This window comes from Euprymna scolopes, chromosome 15 (genome assembly GCF_053919585.1).
Source record: "Euprymna scolopes isolate OS-2025 chromosome 15, ASM5391958v1, whole genome shotgun sequence".
NCBI classification, from domain to species: Eukaryota; Metazoa; Mollusca; class Cephalopoda; order Sepiida; family Sepiolidae; genus Euprymna; species Euprymna scolopes.
Window position 1 is genome coordinate 49,052,546 of NC_136496.1, and position 16,530 is coordinate 49,069,075.

The 16,530-nt window shown below is 28.4% G+C and overlaps 1 protein-coding gene across 5 annotated transcripts in view; it reads right to left on the reverse strand.

Moving 5' to 3' along the window:
• LOC145293821 (TAF6-like RNA polymerase II p300/CBP-associated factor-associated factor 65 kDa subunit 6L) overlaps nucleotides 1-16,530 on the reverse strand; it is a 313,860-nt gene that overhangs the window by 34,639 nt on the left and 262,691 nt on the right. For all 5 annotated transcript variants that reach the window (XM_080140452.1, XM_080140453.1, XM_080140454.1 and 2 more), the window contains one exon: nucleotides 5,826-5,950. In XM_080140452.1, the coding sequence (XP_079996578.1) occupies nucleotides 5,826-5,950 (125 nt within the window). The remainder of the gene's footprint in view (nucleotides 1-5,825; nucleotides 5,951-16,530) is intronic.

The window sequence follows — 16,530 nt, forward strand, 5'->3', positions numbered from 1 at the left end:
TCCTGTTTTTTATTTTTTTTATTATTTAGTATTCATATTTTTTATTTTTGTTATTATTTAGTATTCATTTTTTTTATTTTTGTTATTATTTAGTATTCATTTTTTTTATTTTTTTTATTATTTAGTAATCATTTTTTTTATTTTTTTTATTATTTAGTATTCATTTTTTTATTTTTGTTATTATTTAGTATTCATTTTTTTTATTTTTGTTATTATTTAGTATTCATTTTTTTATTTTTGTTATTATTTAGTATTCATGTTTTTTTTTTATTATTATTTAGTATTCATTTTTTTTTTTTTATTATTATTTAGTATTCATTTTTTTTATTTTTGTTATTATTTAGTATTCATTTTTTCTATTTTTGTTATTATTTAGTATTCATTTTTTTATTTTCGTTATTATTAAGTATTCATTTTTTTTATTTTTTTTATTATTTAGTATTCATTTTTTTATTTTTTTTATTATTTAGTATTCATTTTTTTTATTTTTGTTATTATTTAGTATTCATTTTTTTATTTTTTTTATTATTTAGTATTCATTTTTTTTATTTTTTTTATTATTTTGTATTCATGTTTTTATTTTTGTTATTATTTTGTATTCATGTTTTTTATTTTTTTTTATTATTTAGTATTCATGTTTTTTATTTTTGTTATTATTTAGTATTCATTTTTTTATTTTTTTTATTATTTAGTATTCATTTTTTTTATTTTTGTTATTATTTAGTATTCATTTTTTTTATTTTTTTTATTATTTAGTATTCATTTTTTTTATTTTTGTTATTATTTAGTATTCATTTTTTTTATTTTTGTTATTATTTTGTATTCATGTTTTTTATTTTTGTTATTATTTAGTATTCATGTTTTTTTTATTTTTGTTATTATTTAGTATTCATGTTTTTTTTATTTTTGTTATTATTTAGTATACATGTTTTTTATTTTTGTTATTATTTAGTATTCATGTTTTTTTTTTGTTATTATTTAGTATTCATATTTTTTATTTCTATTATTATTTAATATTCATATTTTTTATTTTTGTTATTATTTAGTATTCATTTTTTTTATTTTTGTTATTATTTAGTATTCATTTTTTTTATTTTTGTTATTATTTAGTATTAATTTTTGTTATTATTTAGTATTCATTTTTTTTATTTTTTTTATTATTTAGTATTCATTTTTTTTATTTTTGTTATTATTTAGTATTCATGTTTTTTATTTTTGTTATTATTTAGTATTCATTTTTTTTATTTTTTTTATTATTTTGTATTCATGTTTTTATTTTTGTTATTATTTTGTATTCATGTTTTTTATTTTTTTTTATTATTTAGTATTCATGTTTTTTATTTTTGTTATTATTTAGTATTCATTTTTTTATTTTTTTTATTATTTAGTATTCATTTTTTTTATTTTTGTTATTATTTAGTATTCATTTTTTTTATTTTTGTTATTATTTAGTATTCATTTTTTTTATTTTTGTTATTATTTAGTATTCATTTTTTTTATTTTTGTTATTATTTTGTATTCATGTTTTTTATTTTTGTTATTATTTAGTATTCATGTTTTTTTTATTTTTGTTATTATTTAGTATTCATGTTTTTTTTATTTTTGTTATTATTTAGTATACATGTTTTTTATTTTTGTTATTATTTAGTATTCATGTTTTTTTTTTGTTATTATTTAGTATTCATATTTTTTATTTCTATTATTATTTAATATTCATATTTTTTATTTTTGTTATTATTTAGTATTCATGTTTTTTTTATTTTTGTTATTATTTAGTATTCATTTTTTTTATTTTTGTTATTATTTAGTATTCATGTTTTGTTATTTTTGTTATTATTTAGTATTCATGTTTTTTTTATTTTTGTTATTATTTAGTATTCATGTTTTTTATTTTTGTTATTATTTTGTATTCATGTTTTTTATTTTTGTTATTATTTAGTATTCATGTTTTTTATTTTTGTTATTTAGTATTCATATTTTTTATTTTTTATAATTTGGAAAACATGTTTTTTATTTTTGTTATTATTTAGTATTCATGTTTTTTTATTTTTGTTATTATTTAGTATTCATATTTTTTTATTTTTGTTATTATTTAGTGTTCATGTTTTGTATTTTTGTTATTATTTAGTGTTCATGTTTTTATATTTGTTATTATTTAGTGTTCCTATTTTTTATTTCTGTTATTAAATAATAAAAAATTATTTCTGTTATTAAATAATAAAAAACAGGAATACTAAATAGTATTCATGTTTTTTAATTTTGTTATTATTTAGTATTCATGTTTTTTATTTTTGTTATAATTTAGTATTCCTGTTTTTTATTTTTGTTATTATTTAGTATTCCTGTTTTTTATTTTTGTTATTATTTAGTATTCATGTTTTTTATTTTTGTTATTTAGTATTCATGTTTTTTATTTTTGTTATTATTTAGTATTCATGTTTTTTTATTTCTGTTATTATTTAGTATTCATATTTTTTATTTCTGTTATTATTTAGTATTCCTGTTTTTTATTTTTGTTATTATTTAGTATTTATGTTTTTTATTTTTGTTATTATTTAGTATACATATTTTTTATTTTTGTTATTATTTAGTATTCCTGTTTTTTATTTTTGTTATTTAGTATTCATGTTTTTTATTTTTGTTATTATTTAGTATTCATGTTTTTTATTTTTGTTATTTAGTATTCATTATTTTATTCATAATTTTTATTGCTGTTATTATTTAGAAAACATGTTTTTCTTATATTTTTTATTTAGTATTCATATTTTTTATTTTTGTTATTTAGAAAACATGTTTTAATGATGGAAAGAAGAATATGCTTTAAAAAATTAATTTTATGAAAAAGAATGACCGACAATATTTTGTTATTGTTGTTGTTATTCTTGGCTTCGCAATAGATCATCCCAAAGTTGTTGCTTTGTAGTACAAATATATCTTTAGATACAAACTGTGTTTGAATGTTATTTAATAGAGAACATATTAATGTCTTTTGTTCTAAAATCTGAAAAGAATTGGATAAAAACTTATTCTGCACAAATCGATGAAAGTAGTGGCAACCGCATGAAATGATGACTTGAATATTTTTGTGTACCAAGACGCACACAAAAAATCTGTAAATAAAACATTTATCAACTAACTTACAAACATAAAAGTATTCATTTTATTTTTTTTTTGGAAAACAAATTTTTAATTATGGAAAGGAAAAGAATATTTAAAAAAAAATTCTTTGAAAAAGAATAACCAACAATGACCATGCATTTAAAGGAGTTAAAACACACAAACCACTTATCCTGTTAAGTAAAATAATAACTTTTATTGGGTTTGTTTTACAATCCACAGAGGTATGAAAAAGTGGTCAAAAAACAGATATATAAAAAATAAATGTTACTAAAGGCAAGTTACTCTTCTACCTACCTCAATAAATTTTTGGTGTTGTAAATGTTTATTCTGTTCCAAAAATAAGTAATATCAAGAATACATGAGAACAAGAAAAAAAGGCTGCAATGAAGTTTTGACAATGATTTAAAAATAAAAAATTATACAAAATAGTGGTAGAAACTCACCAGATAATTGTCACAGTAACTTGAAGCCGTTAAAATGAAATTTAATTAGTTTAATATCCTAATTAGTTTAATGTACTTGAAAACATTATAATTGTAATCTATACAAAATTTCCTTTCATTTGATATGCTACAAGCCATATTTTGTTAATAATTTCTTTGAATTATCGACTATCTCACTTGGTAACTTACGGACACGTTGTGATGGCCATCTTGGATTTCCTGGTTGCCATCTTGGATTTTTCATAGTGTAATAATGACAAATGATAATGTCCATCCGAATAATATTTTGCATGATGATAACGCTTTACCTCCCATTTTTAAACTGTTTTTTTTTATGATGCTTCTACTTAAAGCCGTTAAAATGAAACTTAATTATGCTAATTATTATGCTAGTTAGTTTAATTTACTTGAAAACATTATAATTGTAATCTATACAAAATTTCCTTTAATTTGATATGCTACAAGCCATATTTTGTTAATAATTTCTTTGAATTGTTTCATGGTAGCATTTTGGATTTCCCAGTCGCCATCTTGGATTCTCCATGATGTTATAATGGCAAATGATAATATCCATCAAAATAATAATGATAAAACCTTACTTTCCATTTTTCTTAGTTGTTTTTATGATGTTTCTACTTAAATCTGTTAAAATGAAACTGGAATATGCTAATGAGTATGCTAATTAGTCCGTAAGTTACCAAGTGAGATAGTCGTAAATAATGCCAACTGAACCTTCATAATAATATGTTCAAAATTTCATCATATCTTAAAAAGATCTGAAGATACAGTTTTTTAAAGATGGGTTAGTTTGTAAATTGTATAAATTTCCTATCATTTTCAGTCACAAAATGCATTTGAATATGACTGACTTAAGGCAAAATGCCTAGTGAAGCACACATTTTTTGATAATTTGAATGGTCATAACTCCAGTTCTAATGCGCTGATTTTAAAAAACTAAAGATTATTTCTTTGTTTTTTTTTATGCTCTTTTCAATAATGCTTGATTTGAATTTATTAAATCTAAAGAATAAAACAGTGTGGTATTGCTACTTTAAACATTTGTAACATCTACATACGATCCACGCTTAAAATCATTCAAAATTGGAACATCTACATAAAATTAACACATAAAATCTTTCAACATTTGTAACATCTACAAAAAATCACACATTAAATCTTTCAACACTCGTTTACATCTACAGAAAAGTTATGCTTTAAATCTTTCAAAATTTGTAATGTCTAAATAAAATTCACACCTTAAATCTTTCAACATCTGTTACATCTACGTTAAATCTATGCTTTACATCTTTCAAAATTTGTTACATCCATGTAAAATCCACACCTTAGTCTGTTTATAATTTGTTACATCTACATAAAATCTATACATGAAATTTATGCTTTAAATCTTTCAACATTTGTTACGCCCACATGAAATCTTTGCTGTAAATCTTTCAATATTAGTTACATCTATGTAAAATCTATGCTCTAAATCTTTCAACATTTGTTACATCTGCATAACATTTACACCTTAATTTTTTTTAACATTTATTTCATCTACATAAAATTCACACTTTTAATCTTTCAACATTTGTTACCTCAATATAAAATTCATGCTCAATTTTTCAACATTCGTTGCATCTACATGAAATTGACACATAAAATCTTACATTTGTTGAATCTGCTATAAATCTTTAAACATTTCTAAGATCTACATAAAAATTCTCACAACATTTGTTACATTTACATAAAATCTACACTTTTAATCTTTCAATATTACATCTATGTAAACCCTACACTCTAAATTTCATTTAAAAAAGATATATCAAAATTTGAATTTAACTTTAAGTATTATAGTATCTGTTTAGTGCACATTTACCTACAAGTATGGCAAACCACTTATAATTCAATGGCTGTAAGTTTGTTTTTTTCAAAAATAAACAATTATAAACAGAACGACTCATAGAAATCTATCTATATTCTTTTTTTCATTTTAATATACTTTCATAGAAATGTTTCTGTTATGTCACAAAAAACTATTTTCTTTGCGTCACAAGTGTCACGTTCATACATTAATTCCATAGCTAATATAGCATACTGACTCAACAGGTCACAGGTAATAATTTTGCATGACTGCAACTTATTGTAAAAATGTCAATTTACAAAAAGATTATTTCACTAAAAGAAAAAAACTATAAGTTTTCATTTGCCTTATGAATATGAAAGTACACAAGAAAATGGAATTTCAAAAAAATTTCTACCTACTTGACAATATGTCCGAGAAGACGAGCAGCATAATCCCTTAATACCCAATGGTCATTAAGTGGGTTAATGGAGGCTGCCAAAGGTTCAAGGCCACAGTACATCACACTTTGCACTAAAAGACCAAGCTGAAACAAATTCACAATTTCCAAAGATAAATAAAATAATGTAAAATTATATAAAATGACAAAAAAAAAAATTGATTTTAAGTAAAATACAATGATCAAATTAATAAAAAAATAGTTATTGATAATTAGAGACAGCAGTGTTATTGAACTAGGAAGTGTCTGCACATGAAGATAGGTACATTTTGTGGTATATTGCATATTCCCTATAACATAGCATTGTTTGATTTAAACCATGTTGTGGTTGCTATTAAAAATGGCCATCATTTGAGGTGTTAAAAAATATCTTTATTTTTTAAATTTTGTTAAAAAATCTATTCTTTGTTTATTTTAATTAAATATTCAAAGTAAACAAAAAATTCTCTTTACAGAAATATTTTTTTCATATGATTTAAGTGATTTCTCCAATTTCTCCCTGGCCACATTACTTTACTGCCAAATCGTACTTTCAAGTCGCCTTTCAAAAAAACATGTGTTTAGGAAATATTTGTTACTCTTATGGTTTGTCAGCCCAATTGGTCTTCAAAGTACAGGTCTATGCATAGTCCAACAAGTGAATGAGGGGTTTGTTATGCATGCTAACTTCCATCACGTGTGAGTTTCATGATTAAAAAATTTATTGCATATAAAAAATTCTGTTGGTAAAGGGTTAAAATTATGATCTGCTGAATATGTTCACAAACCAACTTATATGTAAGAGACACTAATAAAACTATAAAAAGGCTTTTAGATTTTCCTGTGGACCAAACCTGCAGAATTTGAATTTGTTTTTGTTTTAAATTTTTTCTTAATACAAAAAATATATTTATTATGATTATTATTTCATTTTAATTCATTTGTGAATCAGTGAATGATTCCGTTTGTATGACTCAAAATGTATAAGTTTTTATCTTTATTATTGATGGATTATAATATTTTAGTATTACTCACAAATAATTCTCTATTATCGAGAATGGTTATGTTTTAAATAATGTTGAACTGTGCATCAAGATGATAAATCACATGTGAATCTTCCAGGCTTGCTGTGATATAAAAAGTTTATCTTGCTTTATTTTTATCTTTACACATGTGATATCAATTGACAAGCATCAGTTACTATTGGAAATGATAAGAACAGGCAGCCAACAAAGAGAGATGATGGATTCTAGAAAGAAGATTTCTGCCACAATAAAAATCCTTAACTACTACGGCTTCTCCTTCCACAATTACAGCCCGAATAAAAAGCTAAAGGCACACATGCAAAAGTCGAAATCAAAACAAACATACATATTTCTAATGTTCATGCCTTCTTCAGATATGACTTTAGAACATTCTAGGGAGATTATGTTAATCACTCAGTCACACACACACACACACTTCTTATGCACAAACACAACAAGGTACAACCAAACCCAAGAACTCTCATTCAACTTTCTTTGATACACCTTTTTTCTTGTGCACCTCGCTCTAAATAAATATTATTTCATTAATGTTAAATATGTTTTTACATTTGTAATAAATTAGACAATTTGTCATCTTGTATTTTTTTTTTTTTTTTTTTTTTTTACAAAGGCATCACCACATTATCAAGGCCCAGAGGCCACTCAAGGATAAGGGTTAAAGAGTGTACAGTAGAAATTGGTCAATATAGTAATCATTAGTAATGAAAATTTGGTAAATTTAATAACTTATATGGAACGGCTCATCAAGAACTTATTTACTTTAGACTTGAACAAAACCATATTGTAGTCAGCCGGAAAGCAGGAAAACGGAAGACAATTCCACAGGCGTGCAGTTCTAAGAAAGAAGCTTTGTTCATGGAATCTACGTTTAGGTTTAGGCACAGATAAAGAGTGGGGGAAATTATTGATAGTGTTTACAGCTAGACGAGTGTTTCTTGTGAAAGTTTGGCGAGGGGGGACCATAGATTGAAGCTCAGTTGAACACTTTCCATGAAAATAACGATACATCAGAGACAAACTCGCAACATCTCTTCTGTGAGATAGAGGTTGCAAGGAGGAGAAAAGGACATCTCCTACGAGGCTACGAAGTCTATTTTGAACTCTATCAAGGCAGGACAAGTTCTTTCTAGCAGCTCCTGCCCAGATGTGGCAACAGTATTCCATCCTTGGACGTACCTGGCTCTTATATAGATAGAGAATAGCATCAGCAGTGAGATATCTACTGGATCGATAGAAAGATCCCACCATTTTTCCAGCGGCCTTGGCAACAGATTTGATATACGTGTTCCATTTAAGATCAGGAGTAATGGTCAAGCCCAGAAGCTTGTCAAAACTTGAGGCCTCCTGAAGACGAGAGCCATTCATTTCAATTGATGACAAATGTGGATTAGAATGTTGATGATGTAAAGAGAGAAGCTTGGTTTTAGATGCATTAAAAGTAACCAGCCACTCTTTTCCCCATTGTACTACGTGCTCAAGATCAGAGGAGAGAGAATTGGAGAGAACTTGCTCGTTTACTGTCTTAGATGTGGTACCATAAATGGTAGTGTCGTCAGCATAAATGTCTACAAATGATGTAAGGATATGATTTGGAAGATCATTAATGTAGATCAGGAAAAGAGTTGGGCCCAGGATGGATCCCTGAGGGACACCGGCATTAATACTGTGAGCTTCTGATTTTTGCCCCTCAACTACTACTCTTATGAATCTATCAGAAAGAAATGATTTAATAATTGAGAAGACTTTTCCAGCTATACCATAGCTAGCGATCTTATGAAGTAAACCTTTATGCCATACCCTATCAAAGGCTTTAGATATGTCAAGAGCAATTGCCCTAGAAAGATTGCCACCGTCGAGAGATTTGCTAATCCTATGCGATATAACTGTAAGGACATCTGCTGTAGATCTAGCAGAACGGAAACCATATTGAGTGTCACTAAGAAGGTTATTTTTGTTGAGATGTTTGATTACTTCTGTATTTAATACAGATTCTAGCAACTTACTCATGACGCACAGGAGACTTATTGGCCTGTACTGAGAGGGGGATGAGCGATCACCTGAATTCTTAAATACAGGGCATACTGATGAGATTTTCCAGGGAGATGGGAAACTATTCTCCTTAAGACAACGTTTAAACAGTTTTGTAAGTATGAGCGCTAGTTCAGGTTGAAGTTTTTTGAGTACTATAATTGGAATACCATCAGGGCCAGTTGCTTTACTGGAATCAAGGTTTTTGATTAGCTTGGCAACATCACGTACAGATATACGTATATCACATAGCGTGTTTTCTGATACAAGAGGAAATATTGGGGGTTGGCGGTCTTGGTCGCAAAGGGTAGAATTAGCTGCAAAGTTCTTGACAAAGAGTTTGGCTTTGTCTGATGCTGACGAGATTACCTCAGATCCATTGATAATAGTTGGGATGGAGCACACTCTTCTGTTCAGGATTCTGTTTGCTATTTGCCAAAACTGGTGGGAACCAAGCCGCTGCTCAGCTACTTTGGACTTAACAGATTGAGCATACAACTCTCTTGCGTTCCTTATTACTTTCTTACAATGGTTGCTGGCAGTCCTGAAAACGGCTTTAGTTTCCATACATCTATTACGTTTGAAGCAGTGGAAAAAGTGATTTCTGTGCGCAATGGCAGCAGCACATTCTGGAGAGAACCATGGCTGGCTGTTAGGTTTTTGCTGAAATTTTTTAGAGGGTATGAAATGGTCAATACCTACAATTAACCATTCAGTTAGGTCTAATACTATAGAGGACACATCCTTTTTAAACATGGAATGCAGAGGTAGATCAGATATAAATGTACGGAAGCTATCCCAGTCAGCCTTAGTGTATCGATATACTGTACGATGAAGAGGTACGTCTGGGGACTTATTACATTTCATTTTTATCTTAATTGATACAACAGAGTGGTCGGAAGATCCAAGAGGCGACAGAACAGAAACTGAACATAGTTCAGGGCAAGTTGTGAGAAAAAGGTCTAGTAGGCTCGCATACTGGCCGTCATTATCGGGCACACGGGTAGGTTCCTGAACAATCTGAGTGAGGTCATAGGCAATGGAGAAATCATGACAGAACCTCCCCTCATCATCGGTCTTGTTTGAGTGGGTCAACCATTCGACGTTGTGAACATTGAAGTCTCCACATACGTGAATGTTAGCTGAAGGATAAGTAGAAAGGACTTGGTCAATTTTCTCAGATATGCTTTGAAAGATAGTAACTCCGCTGTTGTGGGGGCGATAGAGAGTAAATATAAATGCAGTAGTGTGAGCTAAAGCAACCCGGAAGCACATATAAGGTAAGTTAGGATCTTCCCTGGAGATGTCCCTCCCACATGGAAAGCTATCTTTAATATAGGCACATATTCCATGCCCATGGCGATCTTGGGGGTCAGATTTAGAAGTTAAGTTAGAGTATCCTGTAATTGCAAACTCATCAAGGGAAATAGCCTGTCCAATGCCAGTTTCACTTAAAAATAAAAGGTCTGGTTTAGTCTCCTGTAATTGGGTTTCAACCTCTGGAAGGTTAGAACGTAGACCCCTGATGTTGGAGAAGGAGACATGGTAGTAGGGGTCTACGTTGGAAGTTGGAGAACCGGGTTTAATCGTGTATTTTTTCTTGAAACTTGTCATGATGAAATTTTGGAATTTGTGGACTAGGTCGACAGATTTACTTAGAGCAGGACAGAGAGGGGAAACTAAGAGAGAAAAAGAAACGAAGAATTTTTTTTTTTTTTTTTTTTTTTGTACCACATGATAAGGTAAAGCCGTAACAATTACCCACTAGTATGGCATCGAGAGGCCCCACCAGAAGCTACTGCATGGTCCAGATTCCATTCACCAAATGGCAATACAGCAGCCCCAGTACTTTGCACCTGCTGATAGGACAGCCTCCTTAGTGGTTAATCCAAGGTTCGGGTCCCTGACTATCAGGCGGATAACGTCAGCCCAGACAAAACGTTTACCTCCAGCACCCTTACTAGTGACATGGCTACAAGGATAGACATAGAAACAGAAAATTTCCACCAACTCTGCCAACTGTTCGCGCAAAAATACTGCCAACCTAGAAAACAGCTTTTTCTTCTCCCTTTGTCAGAAAAATCACTCATTTAAAAAAATGAGGACTGAGGGACAAATAAGAAGAAGCGAGAGTAACAGGAGCTGCCGATAACGCATCCACAATGCGTTTTCTACTCTCCATTAAAAAAAAAAAAAAAAAAAAAATAAAAAAAAATAACTATTAAGTATTGTACTTAATAAAAGTCCAACGGACCTGTTTAAGGGAAAGTATGGTGATAGATTCCCCTCCCACGAACTAAAAATGAGTACAATTAGGTAATCTATTTTTGCAATCAACTCGGTAGATAAATAAACATTTATGGACGAGAAAAAAAAAAAAAAAAAAAAAAAAAAAAATTAAAGCTAGCATTTAATACAACAGAAATACATAAATTAAATACTGAAATAAAATGTAGTTATTAATATTTGAATCTTAAAATAAAAAGTGCGAATTAATAGAGAAAATCACTTATCACAACAACGCATTCCGTCTCCAAACTAGTGAAGAATTTAACTTTTAATAGCGTTCAGAAGATTTTTTTTTTAAATTAACCGTTAAGAGAAAGCGTGATTTTATTCTGAACTTTAACTAATCACGTTTTAAGCAACTTATGATATAAAACAAAATCGGATGGGGGGGGGGGGGGTTCTTCCGAAGGTTAGTTGGTGACGTTATAAGTAATTGCGAGATAAGATGGGAGCCAGAAATTAGGGGTGGGGGACTGAAAATGATAATATAATGGATTGATTATACAATATTTAAGATCAACTTGGTAGATAAACATTTATGGACGAGAAAAAAAAAAAAAAAAAAAAAAAAAAAAATTAAAGCTAGCATTTAATACAACAGAAATACATAAATTAAATACTGAAATAAAATGTAGTTATTAATATTTGAATCTTAAAATAAAAAGTGCGAATTAATAGAGAAAATCACTTATCACAACAACGCATTCCGTCTCCAAACTAGTGAAGAATTTAACTTTTAATAGCGTTCAGAAGATTTTTTTTTTTAAATTAACCGTTAAGAGAAAGCGTGATTTTATTCTGAACTTTAACTAATCACGTTTTAAGCAACTTATGATATAAAACAAAATCGGATGGGGGGGGGGGGGTTCTTCCGAAGGTTAGTTGGTGACGTTATAAGTAATTGCGAGATAAGATGGGAGCCAGAAATTAGGGGTGGGGGACTGAAAATGATAATATAATGGATTGATTATACAATATTTAAGATCAACTTGGTAGATAAACATTTATGGACGAGAAAAAAAAAAAAAAAAAAAAAAAAAAAAAAATTAAAGCTAGCATTTAATACAACAGAAATACATAAATTAAATACTGAAATAAAATGTAGTTATTAATATTTGAATCTTAAAATAAAAAGTGCGAATTAATAGAGAAAATCACTTATCACAACAACGCATTCCGTCTCCAAACTAGTGAAGAATTTAACTTTTAATAGCGTTCAGAAGATTTTTTTTTTTTAAATTAACCATTAAGAGAAAGCGTGATTTTATTCTGAACTTTAACTAATCACGTTTTAAGCAACTTATGATATAAAACAAAATCGGATGGGGGGGGGGGGGGGGGTTCTTCCGAAGGTTAGTTGGTGACGTTATAAGTAATTGCGAGATAAGATGGGAGCCAGAAATTAGGGGTGGGGGACTGAAAATGATAATATAATGGATTGATTATACAATATTTAAGATCAACTTGGTAGATAAACATTTATGGACGAGAAAAAAAAAAAAAAAAAAAAAAAAAAAAAAAAAATTAAAGCTAGCATTTAATACAACAGAAATACATAAATTAAATACTGAAATAAAATGTAGTTATTAATATTTGAATCTTAAAATAAAAAGTGCGAATTAATAGAGAAAATCACTTATCACAACAACGCATTCCGTCTCCAAACTAGTGAAGAATTTAACTTTTAATAGCGTTCAGAAGATTTTTTTTTTAAATTAACCGTTAAGAGAAAGCGTGATTTTATTCTGAACTTTAACTAATCACGTTTTAAGCAACTTATGATATAAAACAAAATCGGATGGGGGGGGGGGGGTTCTTCCGAAGGTTAGTTGGTGACGTTATAAGTAATTGCGAGATAAGATGGGAGCCAGAAATTAGGGGTGGGGGACTGAAAATGATAATATAATGGATTGATTATACAATATTTAAGATCAACTTGGTAGATAAACATTTATGGACGAGAAAAAAAAAAAAAAAAAAAAAAAAAAAATTAAAGCTAGCATTTAATACAACAGAAATACATAAATTAAATACTGAAATAAAATGTAGTTATTAATATTTGAATCTTAAAATAAAAAGTGCGAATTAATAGAGAAAATCACTTATCACAACAACGCATTCCGTCTCCAAACTAGTGAAGAATTTAACTTTTAATAGCGTTCAGAAGATTTTTTTTTTTAAATTAACCGTTAAGAGAAAGCGTGATTTTATTCTGAACTTTAACTAATCACGTTTTAAGCAACTTATGATATAAAACAAAATCGGATGGGGGGGGGGGGGGGGTTCTTCCGAAGGTTAGTTGGTGACGTTATAAGTAATTGCGAGATAAGATGGGAGCCAGAAATTAGGGGTGGGGGACTGAAAATGATAATATAATGGATTGATTATACAATATTATATATTGCCCAGAAGCCAATTTTCACAGTGTATAACTAAAAATGCAAGTTTCAACCAAGTGAAAAATCCTTAAAAATGTATGATGTTGTGTTTTGTGTTACATGAAAATTATCATGGAAGCAATAATTATTAGATCAACACAACCTAAACAGTGTGAAAATGTTATTACTTCTTGAAAAATATGAAAAAAAGACACAGAAGCATAATTTTGTTCAGATAAACTTCATTTCAACAGCTAACACACCGACTCTTCCTAATATGATTTCATTACACATTAGAGATTAAGTTAGACCTTTCTAATAGTAAATCAATAAAAAACTCAAATTTGAAACATGGAAAAACAGATGAAAATACAATTTAATAATATGTCAAAAAATTAATTCACTAACATTTCAACATTGATCATTTTCATGAAAGACAACTTTAAATCTTATTTAAGCCCACCATGTTGATGAGTGACCTTTTTTGTTAAGATTACCTTTACACATAATAGCACAATGTACTGTGGTTTGTGATATCTAGTTGTATGTAATTGCTTGTAATTAATTGTACCGGCAGCCAAAATTTTAAAATCGCCTATGGCTAAATTTGATCCTCTCATATAAAAATACACACAAATACAAGAAAAACAAAACAAAAATCATGAAGATATCTTGTTTAGTCTTCAAGTTATGATCATTTTCATATTTGCAAACGTAGCATGAACATGTTTACATTACGACATGGCAACTTTGAAAGCAACTGACAAAAAAAGTAACGGGTAAAAGCGTCACAAAAGATGCTTTCATCACTCTTAGTAATAGAAGACAATAGGAAATAAAAGTATAATCATATCTAATTCAATTTCAGCCTTCATTTTTGAGATGTGAAAAGTGAACATTGCAATATTTATAATCGCAAAATCGCACTGGTGGGCACTTTTTGAAGTACCAGCAAATAAAACTGAATTAAAGAAAATTAAATATGAACATGCAATATAATTCTATGCATAGTGGTTATTATGCCTATTTTTTTCTCAAACAATTCCAGCTGCAAGTTTTTTCATTATAAGTCGATAAAAATACTGATATCTTCAATTTCAATGGCAGAAATAAAGTACCGAATGTTTTAAACATATACAAACTTCAAAGTCACAAAAACTATTAAAGATACAGATGTGAAATTTTGCATGCATAATCAATACATATTGTAGAATATCATATCTAAATTTCAGCTCTGTACATCTTGTAGTTCTAAAATAATAAACTCAAAAATCGCAATAATTCACTGTTTATCATGGCAAAGTATCGTATATAAGCAAACGTACCTGTTCAATACCAATTTACATTCAATACAAAAGGAAGCTGCATGTTAACAATAGAGTTCTCTATATAATTGATATTTCCTTGTGATTATGTTGAACTCTTCGCTTGGAATTGACCACATTTGTCCATTTGAGGTGGTTACCTCAAATCCCCAATCAAACACATACAGAGAAGAGACTTTCTCTACTTCTGACCTTGCCCATCTAAAGGCATTTATTTTCACCTTACACTTGTCCAGAAATTTCACTTGTCCTTCTTCACTACTTGTGACAGAAATTACTTGACCTAAATAAAAGTCATCGTCATAATATACTGCCACAAACTGTCCTTGTTTGCTAAAGCTGTAGTTTCCAAACTCTGCCTGATCAACTAGAGCACTTTCTTCATCTGTTTCGCTTTGTTTGGCAAGGACATGCCCTTTGCCAGCATACCTTAGAGATGATCGCTCTGATGGCAGGTCTTTTGAATCTATAGCTGTGTGAAAGATGTGTCTTGCTACAATATCAATTATCTTTTCACAATTCTTGCCAAATACTTCTGCTTGCCCTATCAATTCAATGACACACTTGATGACATCTTTGGTGTACCGGTTGCTATTATATTCCTTCATAGAAACATTTCTTTTCTCGGCCTGATTAAGAAAATCAAATTTCATAACATAGTTTTATTTTTGGTTTAATTTTTGGAAAAGTATTTGCTTTTTGTCTAATTTTAATTTTTTGCCAATACTACACTGTGACAAGGCAGTTTGGTACACGAGTGTACATTCAACAGCCTTCATTTATGCTCGCACGTAGCGTAAACGAAGGCTGGGCTGTAAAATGGAAAATAGTCCCAGAGTTCAGGAGTTAATACCATGCAAAAGAAATCAAACAAAAAACTTTTTAGCAAATAATCACAAAAAAAATGCACCCCCCCCCTTCCTTCTAAGGTGCCCAGAAAGTTGGTACTCATTTTAAGTTAAATTTAAATGGAAAAGTGATCACCCACTTTTCGAAAAAGTAATTTCTTCATATCATGAAAACTATTTTTTGCGACGGAAACGGTTTTCAGATTCGTTTTTAGCACACTGAAATCTACAAAAATACACATTTTGTTATATACGGCCGTGAGACGGGCCTTAAAGTAAAATAATACCGCGTCTTCAATGTTTTCATTGTGCTAATTTGATTTTTCTGTCTAGAATAAAATAAATTAAAACAATGAAACTTATGAAGTGAGCTATTATTTAGGAAACATGTGAGGGGGGGGGACGTCTTTTTTTAACTAGTCTGTACTTTCACCTAACAATTTAATAAACGATACAAGAATAAAATATATTAAAACAATAGTATTTATGAAACAAACTATTATTTAGAAAACCACTCTTAACTCTGTGTCGTTTTTTTTTTTTTTAAAGAAAAAAACAATCATTTAAATTAATTTGTGTATCTTTCAAAGTTGCTTTAATTCAAAAAAATGTTTAAAATTATTTATTTGTTCGAAAAAAAAAAAAAAAATGCGCTCGCCCAGTTTAAATCATTATGAATATGTCATTTCATTTTATGTTTTTAATAAAAAAAAAAATGTTCCATGAAAAACTTTCCCGTTCTCATTAATTAAATCGAAACATTTCCAATTAAAC